The 16,656-nt window shown below is 40.6% G+C and overlaps 1 protein-coding gene across 1 annotated transcript in view; it reads right to left on the bottom strand.

The window, feature by feature from the left end:
- Positions 1–16,656, bottom strand: part of NRCAM (neuronal cell adhesion molecule) — a 275,473-nt gene that overhangs the window by 56,311 nt on the left and 202,506 nt on the right. Inside the window, 7 exon segments of the mRNA XM_038562686.1 lie at positions 547–731; positions 3,321–3,432; positions 5,360–5,416; positions 5,921–6,091; positions 11,185–11,307; positions 12,649–12,845; positions 14,990–15,095. Coding sequence (XP_038418614.1) covers positions 547–731; positions 3,321–3,432; positions 5,360–5,416; positions 5,921–6,091; positions 11,185–11,307; positions 12,649–12,845; positions 14,990–15,095 — 951 coding nt within the window.

The raw sequence follows: 16,656 nt of genomic DNA, 5'->3' as shown, positions 1-16,656 counted from the left end.
TCAGGTTTCTCCTCTGCAAAGTTGCTATTTACCTGCTTTCCATAATCTGTTCATTAGAAATGAGTCACTAAGTCCTGGCCATACTCAAGGGTAGGGAAATTCAGCACCATCTCCCTCCCAGAGGAATGGTAAAGAATTTGTGGGCCTTATGTTAAACCTGCTTCCATAATTAATTTTTGGAGTGTGTGTGTGAGAAGAAATATTTTGAGGCTAAGGGGATACCCTGTTTTTCCTTAAAGTTTCATCCATCTTTCATCACTGGCTTTCGCCTGCAGCAGGTATAACTGCAGGATTTTAATAGTGATTTTCGATTTCCCTCATTCTTTCTACAGCTATTAATTGGAATTCTTCTATGAGAAAGATTTGAGGAATTGAATTTTAACCTGATTTAGATGCACTCTAAATAGTAATGAGAAGGGATCAAGCATCAAGAATGTTGATATAAATTTACACTTATTTTTGAAGAATATAATCAAAGGCATATTTAATTGAAGATTCACGACTTCTCATGAAGGCAAGAGCCATATATTTGAAACAGCTGTATACCTTTAACTGTGACAGTAATGGTATGATGGATAGCTCCCAAGGCGTTTTTAGCTATACACTGGTAATTTCCAGAGTCTGCTTCTGAAACCTGAATGATCTGCAGAGTTTTCTTGAAGTTCCTATAAAATGTCCGGTTGATGGGCAGTGTTCCATCTTCTTTTATCCAGTAAATAATTGGGGTAGGCCTGATAAGATAAATAATTGATAGTGTAAAAAAGAAGCTCACCTAACTGCTTTTGAGGGCGAATTTCCATGCAAGTTGGTAACAGATTCTTTGTATAAAGATCAAGAGAAATATAAAGACATTGTAACTAGCATCGCACTTTTATAAATAATGCTCAAAACCCCATATTTAAGTCTGTAAGCTAACACTGTCACATAAGTGGCACCATGCTAATACACGGCACACCATGAACTTTGACTTCACTGAGGCAATGAGCATGCTGGCATAAGTGACTTTACTGAAGGGACCTCATTATGTTCTTCAAAGTTTCTGGGTGAGACACTCTTGGAAAATGTTACATGAAGGAGTATATCAATCAAAAGGATTACTACAGGGATGCCTGGGTGGCTCAGTCAGTTAAGCATCTGCCTTTAGCTCAGGTCCTGATCCCAAGGTCCTGGGATCAAGCCTTACATCAGGCTTCCTGCTCAGCAGGGAAACCTACTTCTTCCTCTCTTCCTCCCCTCACCCATGCTTGTGCATGCGCTCTCTCTCTGAAATAAATAAAATCTTAAAAAAAATTTTTTTAAAGGATTACTAGGATATTAATGATACTGAGGGGTTTTTTTTATCAGCTAGAGTTAAAAATGCAGAGAAAGAGCTTATACACATTATTTGTGCCCATGACCTTTTATACACACTTCCCTATTAAATATAAGAAATTTGATCTAGGGACTTTAGCAGATTTTCACGTGGGTAAAATAAAAATCCATTGGATGCAAACATTTAACTAAGCACCAAACTACAGACCACGCACTGAGTTGTGTGTTGGGAAGATAAAGACAAAAAAAAAAAATGGTCTAGGCCCTCAGGAAGATCACGATATTTGTCCTTAGAAATGCAAGTGGGATTAATTAATTGATAATCTGCATCTCACGTGATCTGAAGGTGAATGTATAACAGGGATAGAAGCATGAGGTCAAACTAAGTCATGGATTATTCTCCAGGCCTGCTTACTACTCCCCTAAGCAGTTGTTAAGAATTAGAAATATTTTGATTCTGTGAGTCCTACAGCTATTGGTTTATAAATGACAGAGCCCCAATCTTATTTTATAACATCCTAAGATTTTAAAAATTCTTTTGGAAGTTTTATGCAATTTCCAAATATCTACCATATTTTCGTTTTTACTATTATAATAGACCCTCCGTGGGAAGAAGAATCACAAAATCGTGAGAATGGGTATCTCTACTCCCAAAAGGTTGGAGGTTGGTAGATTAGACCACTTTCTAATACCATCATGATGAAAATTGCAAGGGTTTGGGGTATTTTGTTTTGTTTTTAAATTCTGGTGGGAAAGATATATAATCTATCTTTAAGGAGGGGGGGTTGCTGCTAGTTTTCAGTTACTTGAAGAACTGAGTGGCGTGTACTGTGATTTCCTGACATGACCAGCAGAGGTCTCCATGTGTCGTCTCCTGCAGTGAAGCCATCCCGCTGCGTTACCAAGTCAAGGACAGCACAGATCGGAACATGGGATCACAATATTTCTGAGATTCCATTCAGTGTGTCCAGCAAATGTGCCCATATCAACAGTACTTGCTCTGTGCCAGGCTTAAGAGGGAGCTATGCAGAAACTTGCCTCTGATGCACACCTAACATAACAGTTGTTCTTGTATCGGAGCTGAGGCCTTCCTGTAGCCCTGGTCAAGGGCACATAACTTCTGAGGGCAGCGTCAGCTTTGAGGTGTGCACAGATGAGGGATCTGCAGAGAAGCCAGGCTTATGACTTGCCAACAGGAAGTAGTAGGAGGGACATTGTGCCCGTTCTGAGGCTAGGCCCGAGGAGGGCATGTGTGCTTCTGTTGTTAGAATAAGCCAGGGCTAGACTGCTAGAGGGACAGGAGAAACTTAAGGCCAAGAGCTGCCTTGCTTGCAGCCAGCAGACCCCCAGAATTGTGAGTCCAGAGCTGAGCTGCCTAGCAGGTGCACGAGCAGGCTCAACCTGAAACATCCCGAGGTAGCCCACGGTGGCAATTGCCCCGAGATTTGTGGACAAATGATTAATGATGAATAGCTATTGTTTTTAAGCTGCTAAGTTTTGAGGCTGCTACCTGATAGTAGCGAAATAATACACCCTAATTACAATCAGAGCAACCATGCGGTGATTACTGATACTTATTTCAAAAGGAACGCTATTACATTAAGAGAATATTTCAATAATAGGAGATTCATGCGGCTTATTCTGAAAACAAGTATCAAATTTTTCTTGATGCTTGAGGGAATTAGTATTAAGACAGTGATCTTGCTTTGATATCAAGGCCTCTCTACCAATCCACTAGGTTTTTGTAAGAAATGTACATCAAGATAGAAAGCATAGGGGCACGTGGGTGGCTCAGTGGGTTAAGAGTCTGCCTTTGGCTCAGGTCATAAATCCCAGGTTCCTGGGATGGAGCTCTGAGTCAGGCTCCCTGCTCAGTGAGGAGTCTGCATTTCCCTTTGCCCCTTCCCCCTTGGCTCACCCCCACCCCGACCATGCTTATGCTCCCTCTTGCTCTTGCTCAAATAAATAAATACAATCTTAAAAAAAGAGAAAAGAAAGCATGAACTCACAGCCCCTCTGCAATGCATTCTAGCGAAAGGACATTCCCTCTCAATTCTTCCTTGTGACTGGCATTGCCTTCTGGAGTTAAAAAGGTTGGTGGCCTCTCTCTATTTGATTTAGCTGCAAATAATAAAATCAAATGGATTAAAAGTTATGAATATGTATTTCTAGAAACACAGTTCACTGCCTAAAAATCTAATCCCTTTTTCAAACCACTTAACGCTGTGAAATTTGTTAAATTACACATCCACACTCTCTGCCTTACAAACATTGCTCACTCAGCTGGGAACAGAAATGATGTGGGTTCTGTAAGCACTAATACAAAGGACCATTTTATTCTTCTGCATTCCTTTAATTTGGGTTACATTTTTATGAATTTTTGGCGGGTTGGCAAATTTTCCAAATGTGGACATCGAAAGTCATGTTATCAGACCCTCCAGCCCTTAAAATTAGTGCTGGGGTCAAAGAGAAAATTAACTATATTGTGGAAGATGTTAGGTTTTTCTAAAAGCTGTGACTATGGGAGAGGTAGTTTGGTTTACATGAGGGACAACATTATGGTCACTTCCACTGATTAATCATGAAGGTGAATCTGTGGTGGATGTCTAAATATCAAGATCCTCAAAGTGCAAGATTTATGGAAAACCAAACCAGAAAGTTACTGACAGAGGTCTGGCAAATTATGTGCCATAAATTTAAGAATTTGAATAAGAATTATGAATGTTAGATAATGAATATGAATAAGAATAATGAATGTTAAATAAATTTAAGTTGGTTTCCTCAATGAAAAAATAAAAAAGGCCTCAAGTCAGAGATCTCAGGGAGCCCCTACATTGGCCATCTTCCATTTTATGGAAACCTTGCTTAAATGTGGCCTTATCTTCTGATGGCCTCTCAGAAAAAAACGTAACATAGGAATTATACCACCTTAAGGTTCCATAGCTCTTTACAGTTTCAACACTTAAATGCATTACCTATTTGATGTTCACGGAAACTGAGTGAAGAGGTAATATATGAATTATTCTCATTTCTCAGAAGAGAAAACTGTATACCAGGGAAGGTATTACTTGAGAGAAATGAGAATTTTCCTAAGACTTTAGAAATTGTGGAAGAAATCTTATCTCTCTGAAATCACTTTGGGAATGGTTTTGAGGCCCATCTTTTTCAGGAGTATATTAAAATAAAACAAAACAAAATAAAACAAAACAAAACAAAATAAAATAAAATAAATAAATAAATAAAATAAAATAGTAAGGCAGGAGTTGTGGCATGCCTACTCTGGTCATTGATAGCAGTTTAATGTTTTTTGCTTTATATCTCAAAGGTAAAAAATGAATATAGCAGAAATTCTGCCTTAGAGATCATTAAGAGGAACCCCATATCCAGAAACCACAATCTTCATCGATAGACTCTATACTTGAGAGTCACACTTCCCTTAAGGAAATCAAATTCTTTTTTTTTTTTTTAAGAATAAAGCATTTTTAAATGCTCTATTATAAAAAAAGATTATTTCCACTGAAGATAGTGGCTTAGTTTTAAACAAAACTAAGAGAAATACTATTGCTGGTTATATGACATTGACGATGTCATGTGAGAACAGATGGGAAATGTGATGATCTACTATCAAAAGCCACTTATTGTTAGTTGCTAAAGGTTACTAACAGACTGACAAGTTAGTATTCCAGCAGGCTAATGCACCCTTATTTGGTTAATGGGAAAAGTTTGTGAACAAGACGAAAAAAGAAAGAAAAATATAATTCTGAACATACACGAAAGAGTTTTTTCCCCAAATCACGTGAAATGGTGCTTTACATGAAAACAGTGATAATAATTTTCATTATTATACATACAACGTGGAAAATGTTTTAGTGACATGATGTAAGCTTAGAGCTAAATTTCGTAGGAAACACGCAGTTGTTCTAGTGGTATTAAACATGGAACCAGGACTTTCATGAAAAAATTAGGTTTAATAGCTATGGAGGTGAAGTTAGTGAACTAAATTCTATGATGAAGGAGAGAAGTAGCGGTTGCAGTCACCGAAACTCACCACTATAAAACTCAGTGTCACTCAAATTAGCAGCTATAGTGTCATTCAATTCATCCACTGAAATAAACAGAATATTATGAAGAATGCAAAAAAGCAGGGGAGAAGGTACTACAAAAAAAGTATCGGGCAACAAAAGCAAACATATATACAGCTATGCTGACCAAGTGCCACCCCTACCAAGAAACACAGACTTTAACTTTGTACGTGACTGATTACTTCACTCAGCGACCCCAGCTGGTAATATAGAAACAGCTGAAGCTTCAGGCCTGCAGTTACAGGCATGGCGGGGCGTAAAGCATATGTAAATGCTCTGGATACCAAGGAGACTCAGAAAGTTATCATTTAAACAGCAATGGTAATATCACATCAGCAAAGAATGTCAAATACAGCATTCAGGTTATGTGTGCTCTTTACCTGCCAACATGCCAATAACTACTCACACGTAGTTTCCTGATCAATGAACCTGTTTGCCTCAAAGTCATAGTGTTTACTAGTTAATATATTTTATGCAAGCTTGTAAACATCACTGAAAGGGCGAGAGTCAGGAGGCTGAGATCTTACCTGAAATCACCTTCACAGAGATAGGTTGCTTCTGCTGTATGGTCTGAGTGTGATTAAATCTGGCGTAACAGATATAGTCTTCACGGGTGTCCTCCGGAAGAACGTTGGAGAAGTAAAGGTCTCCGTTCAGACCCTGAGAAACCCTCTCACTTTGTGGAAGTCTCTGAAAGGCTGGAGAAAGGCAGAGAGACATCCAGATGATTCCATCACAAAGTGGCCACTTTCCCAATGACCAAGATAAATGTATCTACTAATAGTTTTGTGAACTTCACTGGAATCTCCCCCCCAGCCTCCCAAAGCTCTTCCAGTAAACGCAAGTAACTGTTGAAACAACAGCATGACACATGCAAACTCCAACTGTGCCTGCCAGACCCTCATTTCTCTGGAGTGGGGGCAGAGATGAGATTAGAGTTGCACAGTCAAGTGCTGTATTAAGCAAGTGTGAACCAAAAAAAAACGCTTTATGAAACAGTGTGCGCGACTTTTCCCAATATTTAACAGTTATGTATAGAGCTGTCAAACCCATAGACACATGTATCTTAGAAAACGCATTTAAAAAGCTTGTAAGAGGGTAGCCCAGGTGGCTCAGCAGTTTAGTGCTGCCTTCAGCCCAGGGCGTGATCCTGGAGACCCTGCATGGAGCCTGCTTCTCCCTCTGCCTGTGTCTCTGCCTCTCTCTCTCTCTCTCTCAGTTTCTCATGAATAAATAAATAAAATCTTTAAAAAACATAAAAAAATAAAAAGCTTGTAAGAAAGTTAACTTGGGTAGCCTCCACATGCTTGGTCAGACACCAAAAACTGTGAGAGCACCTAAATGCGAGCTAAGGCCCATGCGAGGCACCCCAGGCTCCCCAGGCTCCCTCCCCCGCAAGCCCTTGGAGGCATCGGATAGCACACAGGACAATCCACAAGAGCGTGTGGCAATGATGTAATGCTGCAGATGAGCCCTTCAGAGGCCCGCCCAGCCTAGCCTCCTCCCCTCCATGACTTTTTTCTTTCCTTCTAACCTATGACATATTTTTACTTGTCCCACGTGTGCTTTGTTGCCTGTCTTTATGCACTAGAATTTTGGTTCTGGGAGGACAGAGATGGTCTGCTGTAGCCCTTAATGGCACCAGGCCCCTGCAAGGGGCTCCGTGATTCAATGAAATCAAGTCGGCACTCTGACCTTCCAGCTTCACAGCTACCTCCCCTCAGGTCCATTTAGGGAACTGTCCAGCCTCAGGTACTGAAGGATGAAGGACGCGGGGAGGTAGGGCCGCTGATCTACACATGAACTTACACTTGGAGGGCTAATGTGTGTGTTGAAGCTTCTGGCTCAGCTCCCGGAGCCCTAACTGAGAGTTCTGTGCCTCTGAAGTGAGAGAACCAGGAAACCTGCACCTTCCAGTAGCCTTGGGGCTAGGTGTTCTGTCTTCTGGAGGATTCTCTGGTCTGAGCCATGCAGTATGCTCCTCCTACAAAAGGTGCCCTATCTAACATTACATGACATGCAAAATTGGGAGAGAAAGACCGCAGCTCCTTGGGGGCGGGAAAATGTGCATTCGGAGCTTGAAAGAATGCAGGTAGGCCCTGTTAGCCAAGTTCTCAGTCAAGTTGGAGATTTAGCTGGTGGTTGTAAATTCATGATTATAAGCCATGAATGCCTAGGGAAAGAGTTGTTTTAAAAATAACTCAGGAGGGGCACCAGGGTAGCTAAGCAGTTAAGTGTCTGGCTTTCAATTTCAGCTCAGGTCATGATTTTGGGGTTGTGAGACCAAGCCCCGTGTGGGGCTCCATGCTGGGTGTGGAACCTGCTTAGGATTCTTGCTCCCTCTTCCTTTGCCCCTCCACACCCCTGCTTGTGCTTTCCCTCAAAAAAAAAAAAAAAAAAAAAAAAGGAAAAAAAAGAAAAGAAAAGAAAAAGAAAAACCAACTCAGGAAAATAATGTACACTTATTTAATGAACACAAAGAGTTAAAGATAAGCGTACATTTATTCTCTTCTGATTCTTGGTATTTTATTTTTGATGGGTGTTGGTAGGTCAAGTGAAAGGGAATGGGACTTCAAGAGGATGGTAGGACTTTCCTATGACTTTCCCAAAGTTCCTTTGCCTTACACTTAGAAAAAAAAAGGAGGCAGATAGGAAAAACTTGGTAATGTCATCTTGCAAGACAGAATGCTACACAAATCTGAATTCTTTCTCGTATTCCAGATGCAATTTCCTTGGAAAGGTCCAGATCCTTTGCCAACAGCCTAAAATGTAGGTAAATGACACAGCTAAGGAGTACCACATGGAAAACAAAGCTACATATTTAGATGAACCTAAATCTTTACATGTATTCTTCTATTTATTAAGTGAAAAAAGGCTATCGTTTCTGAATTAGAACCAAGGACCGAACACTGGGCCTCATTTGAGTGGTGACATTTGGATACTGTTATTCTCGACCCCATACACCTCTTGTTTGAATCTGATTTGTTATGTATTCTTTCAAAATCTGTTCCAAAGCTGTGATGCAGTAACAGGAAAATATGTTTGCTCATTTCTTCACTTATGTATTTATTTTTCACTTCTTTGGGATACTTTCCCTGAGTATTTTTATGGAAGAGTCACGATTGGAAATCAAATATTCTAAATTTAGAATTTAGCTTATTTTCTCTTTAGAAATGTGAACAGTGTGAATTCAGAGGAAATCATGGCCCTGAAAATAGACTGTATTCCCTACAAATATTTTGCATTCATTCCCACCGTTCCACCTAAAGGACTCTTCTCAAGGTCAACAGTGATCTCCATGTTGCCACGTTGAATAGTTGTTTTTCAGTCAGATAACAAGTTATCTGATCTTTTGAAACTGTTGATTGTTCTGTCTTCTTGACACTTTGCTTCACCTTATCCCAAGGACACTGCTCTCTCTGTTCTTTTCTTCTTCTGTGATTGCTCCTTCTCATCTGCTTTGCTGGTTTCTCCTTAAGTTCCCCTGAGGGGCTCCTGGTCTCCGTACCCCTTCTCCTCCAGTTCTCTCACCCAGCCCCTGGCTCTAGGAGCCCCTCTGCACTACTTTTCCAGCATTGCTTACCAGAACCCTGTATCTGCCTTCCAACTCCTGCTAGGCACCTCCTCATGGCTGTCCAATGGACCTCGCACCTCCAAAACCCTGCTTTCTTGGTCTCCAAGCAGAACCCTGTGCTACCTCTAAGGTAACATGCTAGGCTATTAGCACAGGAGGTTTGGGCAGGGAGGTGAGGCAGCAATCAAGAAGGACCCTTAAGAATAAGACTGCGGTAAACAGATGTGAAATAACCTAATGGATGACTTCATTTGTGCCTCAGTTTCCTCATCTAAAAAGCAGAATTACCTCATATCTGTCAGAATAACTATTATCATAAAAAACCTAATAACAAGTGTTGGTGAGGATGTGGAGCAAAGGGATGCTTGTGCACGGCTGGCGGGAAGGCTAGCTAGTGTGGCCAGTACAGCAGTTCCTCAGAAAGTTAACAATAGAGCTACCCTACAATCCAGCAATTCCACCTTCTGTGTACTTATCCAAAGAAAATGAAAATACCAATTTGAAGAGACACATTATTGCAGCACTATTCACGATAGCTAAATATGGAAGCAACCCAAGTGTCCATCCACAGATGAATGGATAAAGAAGTGGCATATATACAATGGAATACCATTCAACATTAAAAAGAATGAAATTTTGCCACTTGTGATTATATGGATGGACCTAGAGAGTATTACACTAAGCGAAATAAGTTAGACAGTGAAAGACAAATACCATATGATTTCACTTATATGTAGTATCTAAAAAAACAAAACAAAAGACACTCACAGATGTGGGAAAGAAACTCTTGGTTACCAGAACTGAGGAGGGGCTGGGGGGTGGGCAAATAGGCGAATGTAAAAAAAAAAAAAAAAAAAAAAAGAAATAAGCGAATGTGATTAACGAACACCAACTTCCAGTAATAAAATGAGTAAGTCATGGGACATAATGTACAGCGTAGGGAAGAAGTCATATTGTAATAACTCTGTATAGTGACAGATAGTAATGAGACTTATTGCAGGGATCATTTCGTAACGTGCAAAAATATGAAATCACTATGATATATACCTGCAACTAACAGGACATTATCATACTTTAATAAAAAATAATGTAAAAAAATAAAAAGGAGATGAATAATCAGACATGCCCCATAGAGTTGTCATAAAAATATTGATGCAATAACCCATGTAAAGTTCTCAGCAAAGGAACTGACACTTAATAAACACCCAATAAATATTAGCTGTTGTTGGAGATTAAAAAAAAATAACCTAAATGAAAAAATATAACACATCCCAAATAGCTTGATTCCCTGCCCCACCCCCATCCATGGGCTTCTGCTGTTCAAGGAGATGGTGATTCCATGTCGCCAGCTGCTCAGTGTTCAACTCTATCTTCATCTTTGGTCGTTTCCTCTCGTGCCCCCAGCCTGATCCTAATATATCCTGGAGGCTCTACATCCAAAACATATCCAGAAGCGGACCATTTGTTCTCCACTTGATGGCCCTGACCCGAGTCCATGTCTCCGTTAGCTCCTGCCTGGATTTCAGCTGTGGCCTCCTGGCAGACATCCCTACCCTGCTGTTGTCCCCTCTGGAAGCCACACAGGAAATGAAGGGATGCTACTGCTATGCCGTTAGGTTCAGGTGCAGTCACTCCTTCGGTGTCTCCCTACTTAATTCAGAGCAAAAGCCAAAGCACTTTGTACTGAGCCTTGGACTTCTCTAACCGTGTCTGTCTCCCTCCCTCTGGGCTACCTTGGTCTGGCCACAGTGCCCTCTGGGGCTTTTACAGGCACCAGGATGCTCCTGCCTGGGGCCTGCCTGTTTCCGTCCACCTGGACATTTAGGGGCCTGTCTTGCTCTCTCATTCCTTTAAGTCTCTGCTCAAAACTGCTTATTTTTCTTCATGGCATATATTGCCAACTGACACCTACATTATAAGTGCATTTATTTCTGCTTCCATCTCCACCTCTAACTATTCCCACTGCATAGAATATGAGCTTGGTGGAAATAGGAAATCTGGCTTATTTTGAGCGGTGCCTGGTACACAGTAGGTGCTCAGGAAAATCATGTTGCTTATTTCCTGACATGTCATTTATTTCAACGAGCTTTTATTTTCTTTGAGCATCTCTGAAACATTTTATAAGCATTTTAGGAATCACAAGAGTTAACAGTTCATTGTGACAGCAAATCATCCTAAGAATCTTGAAGAAAGAAAGTTTGTATTTTTAAAACTTACAATTATCCATCCAGAATATTATAGGTGGTGGTAATCCGAGTGGGGGTCTACAGGGAAGGATCAGAGACTGGCCATTTCGAAGTGTTATTGGCTCAAGTTTCTCTTTGGTCCACAATGGTGACCCTATGATATAAAATAAGAACTTCTAAGTTATTTCTGCATTGAAAAGTAGAAAGAGCACTAAAAGGACCAAATAAACTTTTGGGGTAACAGTAACTCAGAATTCATGTACATTAAGATAACAAGAAAATAATTTTTTTTTTATCGTGGGAGAAAATAATTCTTAAATCCAAAGTAAAAAAATTGTAATTTTCATTAACTGCCATCAATAGTATATGAATGCTGACTTGGCAATGCCAGGTCTAAAAATCTGTATTATTAGATAAATCATTAAAAAGATACATAATTTCGGGGCACCTGGTTGGCTCAGTGGTTGAGCCTCTGCCTTCGACTCCAGGTTGTGATCCCAGGGTTCTGGGATTGAGTCCCACATCAGGCTCCTCACAGGGAGCCTGCTTCTCCCTCTGCCTATGTGTCTGCCTCTCTCTCTGTGTCTCTCATAAATAAATTTAAAAATATTTTTTAAAAAAGAAGATACATAATTTCACTACAAGTATGTTTTTCACAGAAGAATGGAAAACACTGAGTGTCAAAAGATTTGTTTAAACAAATAACTGTGCACCTCTATGCTATTAGCTATTAAGTAAGTATAAGATTGATATGAGAATATACATGATATGTAGATAAGTCAGAAAAGGTTATAAAATAGTACTTCAGAATGAGCTTGGCTGGAACACATCCATGCATTACCTGCCTAGAAAACACAGAAAGAACGGCGGTTACTTGCTTGAGTGGAAAGGTTCATGAGTAAATTTTTCAGTTGCGTTTTTGTTGTTTGTAATTTTTTTCCCTAATAATGAACACAGGTAATAACAAGTTTCAAAACGACCAGAACTGCAAATGGTTACTGTTCTTTAAATACGTGTTCTTTAAACACAAGTTTGTTGAGAGGTCATGAGTAGCAACTACTGCCGAAGGAGCCACAATAATATCAAGGTAATGAGGCCACTCTGCTTCCAGTAAAACTCTGAAACAAAAATGTTAATTATCCATGGTCCATTTCCTACACTGAATTTATTTCTGACAGTCGTTTGGAAGTTCGCTTCATACATAAGATATGTGAGAAATTAATAATTTGATCAATTCGGGGGAAGAAACACTTTTCTTCCTACTGGTGTTTTATTCTCGGTTTGCATAAAAGACACTGGGTTGGCAAAGCATTGGACGGAGGAACTCAGGGGGCAGTGGAAAGGAATAATTTTCAGGCAAAACAAAGCGAGAGTAGTTGAATCAACAGCATTGCTTTCTTGTAAGAGTATCTGGATGGTATCTGGAGGTAACAGATGCTGAGTCTCAGAGCCAGCCTTGAAATAGGGTCCTGTTTGGTGGACAAATCCCACTTACTGGATGGACGGACAACAATGTTATTAGAAATTGCTGCTCCACGTTCGTTCCTGGCTGTGCACTGATAGACCCCTTCGTAAGTCTCGGCTTTCCCTTCACTCATGATGTTGATTGTGAGGGTTCCTGAGCCAGGCTTCATGGTGACAAGAGGGTCCTTATCTATGTCAAAATGAGTCCCATTTCGGGTCCAGGAGAAGCTGCCCAACACATCAAGGATTAAGCTTGTTAACATTCCAGAAAAATAGGATTACTTCCTCTTTCACAAATTCCTAGCCGATTTGTAGGTTTCTAGCAATAATGATTACATTTTCATATTCGGCCAAAGAGCAATAGGCTCCCTACCTAAAAGGTTTCATTGGGTCCTGACTTATAAAAAAGTGCTGGCCATACATTGTAAGGTACATGTCTTCATTGGAACTAGCCGAAATCTGTCCCGAGGAAATCATGCACATAAATTGCCTGTCATTTTTCAAAGAAAATACAGAAAGTAGGTCTCCAAGGCACTCTCTCTTAGAGCTTTATTAGCATTTTTATTGTAAACTCCATTGTTCACGGAGTTGATAACCTGTCTATAAAATTTTGCTCTGGGCTGAAATGTGACAAGAAAGGCCTTCGCGGGTACTAGTACATGTGTGTGGTTAAAAGTGATCAGGCCAGTTTCAAGGTACCAAAATGCAAAGGGAGGAGGGATTCAGTGGTATCTTAAATGTTGGTTATTTAAAGCGGTAATTCTACATAAAATACATTTTGAGAATTTTCAGTTCTAGAGATTGATTTTGTAAATTCCTTGTAAATTGATTTATACAAATTCCTTTTGTATATGAAATTGTCAACTGAAATGAAATTCTTCTTTTTCAGTTTCATTTATGTAAAAGATTGCCTTAGATAGAAGGCATGGCACTCAGGTAATTAAATGCTTTATAACTAGTCATAAATCCAGAGAGGCCACGCTCATACAAAGGCATGAATCTCTAAACCTCACTATGTTTTCCCCAGGGCCACTGGGATTTCCTTTCCCACTGCTTACCCTACTGCAGTGGTTATCCCAACATCTCGGGGTGGGAGGTGGCAGGAGGTGGGTGCTACTGGCAGAGAGGAGGTGAAGAACAAGGATGCTGCTAAAAACCTGACAATGTGCATGACAGCCCCCTGTTCTCACAACAAAAAAACTATCTGGCCCAAAAATAGTAGTGCAGAGTGGAACAATCCCGCCTTACAGAGAGCAGCAGGAAGTCTTAAGTCAGTGTGAAACTGAAGAAGACTCCACAAAATGACATCACCTTTGGACTTGGGTGCTAGAAGTTTCTAATAATATGGCAAGAACATACTGTTTTGAAGCAAACCCCTGTGAATGTTTTTGATATACTGAAGTGTTTAGCACCAGTGAATTTTTTTTCTCAGGTGCCCATCTGCGATAGCTAGTAAGGCTGGCAACAGACTCAGAAATGAAAGATCTAGAAACTGTCACCTCTTTGATATTTAAAAACCCATATTACATTTTAATAATAATAATCCAACTCTCCAAAGCCCCCGTGATTACTGCGAGACTGTCAGAGCATCGGCTGATTAGCCTCGGGATGCTGGCTACATTGAAGAGGATGGCCAGACATCAGTTTCTCGTCTATAAAATTTATTGGTGGGGCCAGATAACCTATCATGTCTCTCTCACCTCTAAAACACTGTGCAGTGCTCATGCCAAGATCCACTGGAGAATCCTGAGGACTGAGCCCTGCCACGTCTGAAAACCCCACTTAAGACTGTTTTAGAGACCTCTGCAGAGCAAAGGTGGATCTTTGAAGCCATCCAATTCAACTTATTTATTTTACAGAGGAAGCAACTGAGGACCAGAGAAGAAAACAGGTTTGCCCATAAGGGCAGCAGAGCTTTTAGAAGGCTTTCCTCTGCATCTCCCTACAATTTGTGAGCCCTCTGCAGAAGGTTGTGAGTACAGAAACCCAATGATCTGTGTGTTCAAGAAGAACAAATCTGAGGACACCTGAGTTGGAAAAGTAGAAAGCCGGGGCACCTGGGTGGCTCAGTGGTTGAGCGTCTTTCACTAAAGTCATGATCCCTGCATCCTGGGATCCAGTTCCGATTGGGCTCCCTGCATGGAGCCTGCTTCTCCCTCTGCCTATGTCTCTGCCTCTCTCCGTTGTGTCTCATGAATAAATAAATATAATCTTTTAAAAAAAGAAAGAACAAATCTGACTTTAATTCATCAGAAAGACAAAACGAATGAACCTACATGTGGTACTTCAGAGATACGCAGGACCTGAAATTACCTTCAACATTAACACCAAAGTTTGTTTTCAGATCTGTAACAGAGCAGAAAGCCACCCACCTTGGAGGAGGTTTCCCTTTGGCCTCACACTGGATTACGATGTTCTCTCGAGGGTCGATAATGTAATCTTTTGGAGACTGTTGAGTAATGGTTGGAGGTTGTACCACTTAATCGTAGAAAGAAGAACAATGTAAAGAAATCATTTAAGATCATAAACAAAAATCACTCTTTCTATATCAAAATCACTTACCCTGGACTAAATATGTTCCGAATATTTTTAGCAATTCCTATGGCAGCACATACTTCGCTAGATTTTTAACTAAAAGTCTCCTAAAACTTTGAAGTCAAGGCACAGCTTCCTTTTGGTAACTTTATAGGGATTCACAGATAAAGGGATTCACAGAGCCCATTTACCCCCCCTAAAAGTTTGGGAAAATAATCACCAAAACAAGCTTAATATTAAGACTATTTCTTTTCTGATGTAACAATGAGAAATTCTTGTGATTTTTTTTTTTGGTTCAAATGATGCTTTTCAATAAAATTTATGAAGTTATGAGGTAAATGAGAGTTTCTTAGGAAAGAGTAACTGGCCTATAGTTCATTAGTATACTAATGTGAATTAATATTTGTTGGGAACAAATCAATTTGAGAAGTTAACATTAAAAAGATGAGTAAATTGGGGGCTTGGCATGTCTTATGAGAGCCAGGAGGTAGGTGGCTACTAGCAGCAAAGAGAGAACAGTCTCGTTTAGGAGATCAGTGGAACTGGGAAGTGCTTGGTTATAAGAGACATTTCCATTTTGCTCTTCAAAGTGTTATCTGCTCATTTATTTTCAAATTGGATGGGGAAATTGTTCTGACCCAGAACAACTGAATCTGAAGGAAGCTGGTATCTGGATGTCCAGGGCTCAAGCCACGCTTAAGATCCTCATGTCCTTGTTGTGAAATCAGAATCACAGAATGTTAGAACAGGAATTGGAGAAAACAATCTCTTTCGACTTCGTTTGTCTTTTAGGGCAGGAAAATGGCTTGACTAGGAAGGCACAAAGCAGAGAAGAGGACCAAACTCTCCTGGTGGAAGCCACTGCCTGTACAACCCCAGGAAGAGCCATTTACACAGACCAGTGGTTCTTAACCCAGGGTCCCCTTGGGGGACATGTGGCCATTTCTGGAGGCAATTTTGGTTGTCACCATGGGGGCTGGAGGTGGTAGTGACATCTGTCGGGGAGAGGCCAGAGATGCTGCTAAACATCTTACAGGACAGCCCTCCACACCGTCTGTCCCCCCTCCCCCAACAAAGACTTATCTAGATCCTTTAAGCTTTTCATATCCGGGCTCTTCCCTTTCCTCTCTGCCCATGCTCTGTGCTTCCTGAAACCTCTCCCACCTGCCAACCAAGTGTTTCCAAAGCTTACTAGTTGCCCTCTGCTCTTGTCTTTCTCTACTGTGGTTAATTACTGCCAAGGCTAAATTTATCATTTCCCTGCCTGATGAGCTGCAAACGTGGTTCTATTCACCTGTCTGGTCTCCTGTCCTGTTGCTGCTGTCCACCACAACGGACACTAAAATGCTGGCTCTGACTATCCAAATGATACCGAAAGCCCTGATGAAAAGCAGAGCTCATTCCTCTCCATTTATTATGCTCCTAGTAAACTTTCCCCTCCGGTTAGCAAAAGCCACCCTCATCTCATGCTTTCACTTGGCCCGCTGCTCTTCCCAGGTTCCAC

The sequence above is a fragment of the Canis lupus genome, chromosome 18 (genome assembly GCF_011100685.1).
Source record: "Canis lupus familiaris isolate Mischka breed German Shepherd chromosome 18, alternate assembly UU_Cfam_GSD_1.0, whole genome shotgun sequence".
Lineage (NCBI taxonomy): Eukaryota > Metazoa > Chordata > Mammalia > Carnivora > Canidae > Canis > Canis lupus.
This window is presented reverse-complemented; position numbering and strand designations above follow the sequence as displayed.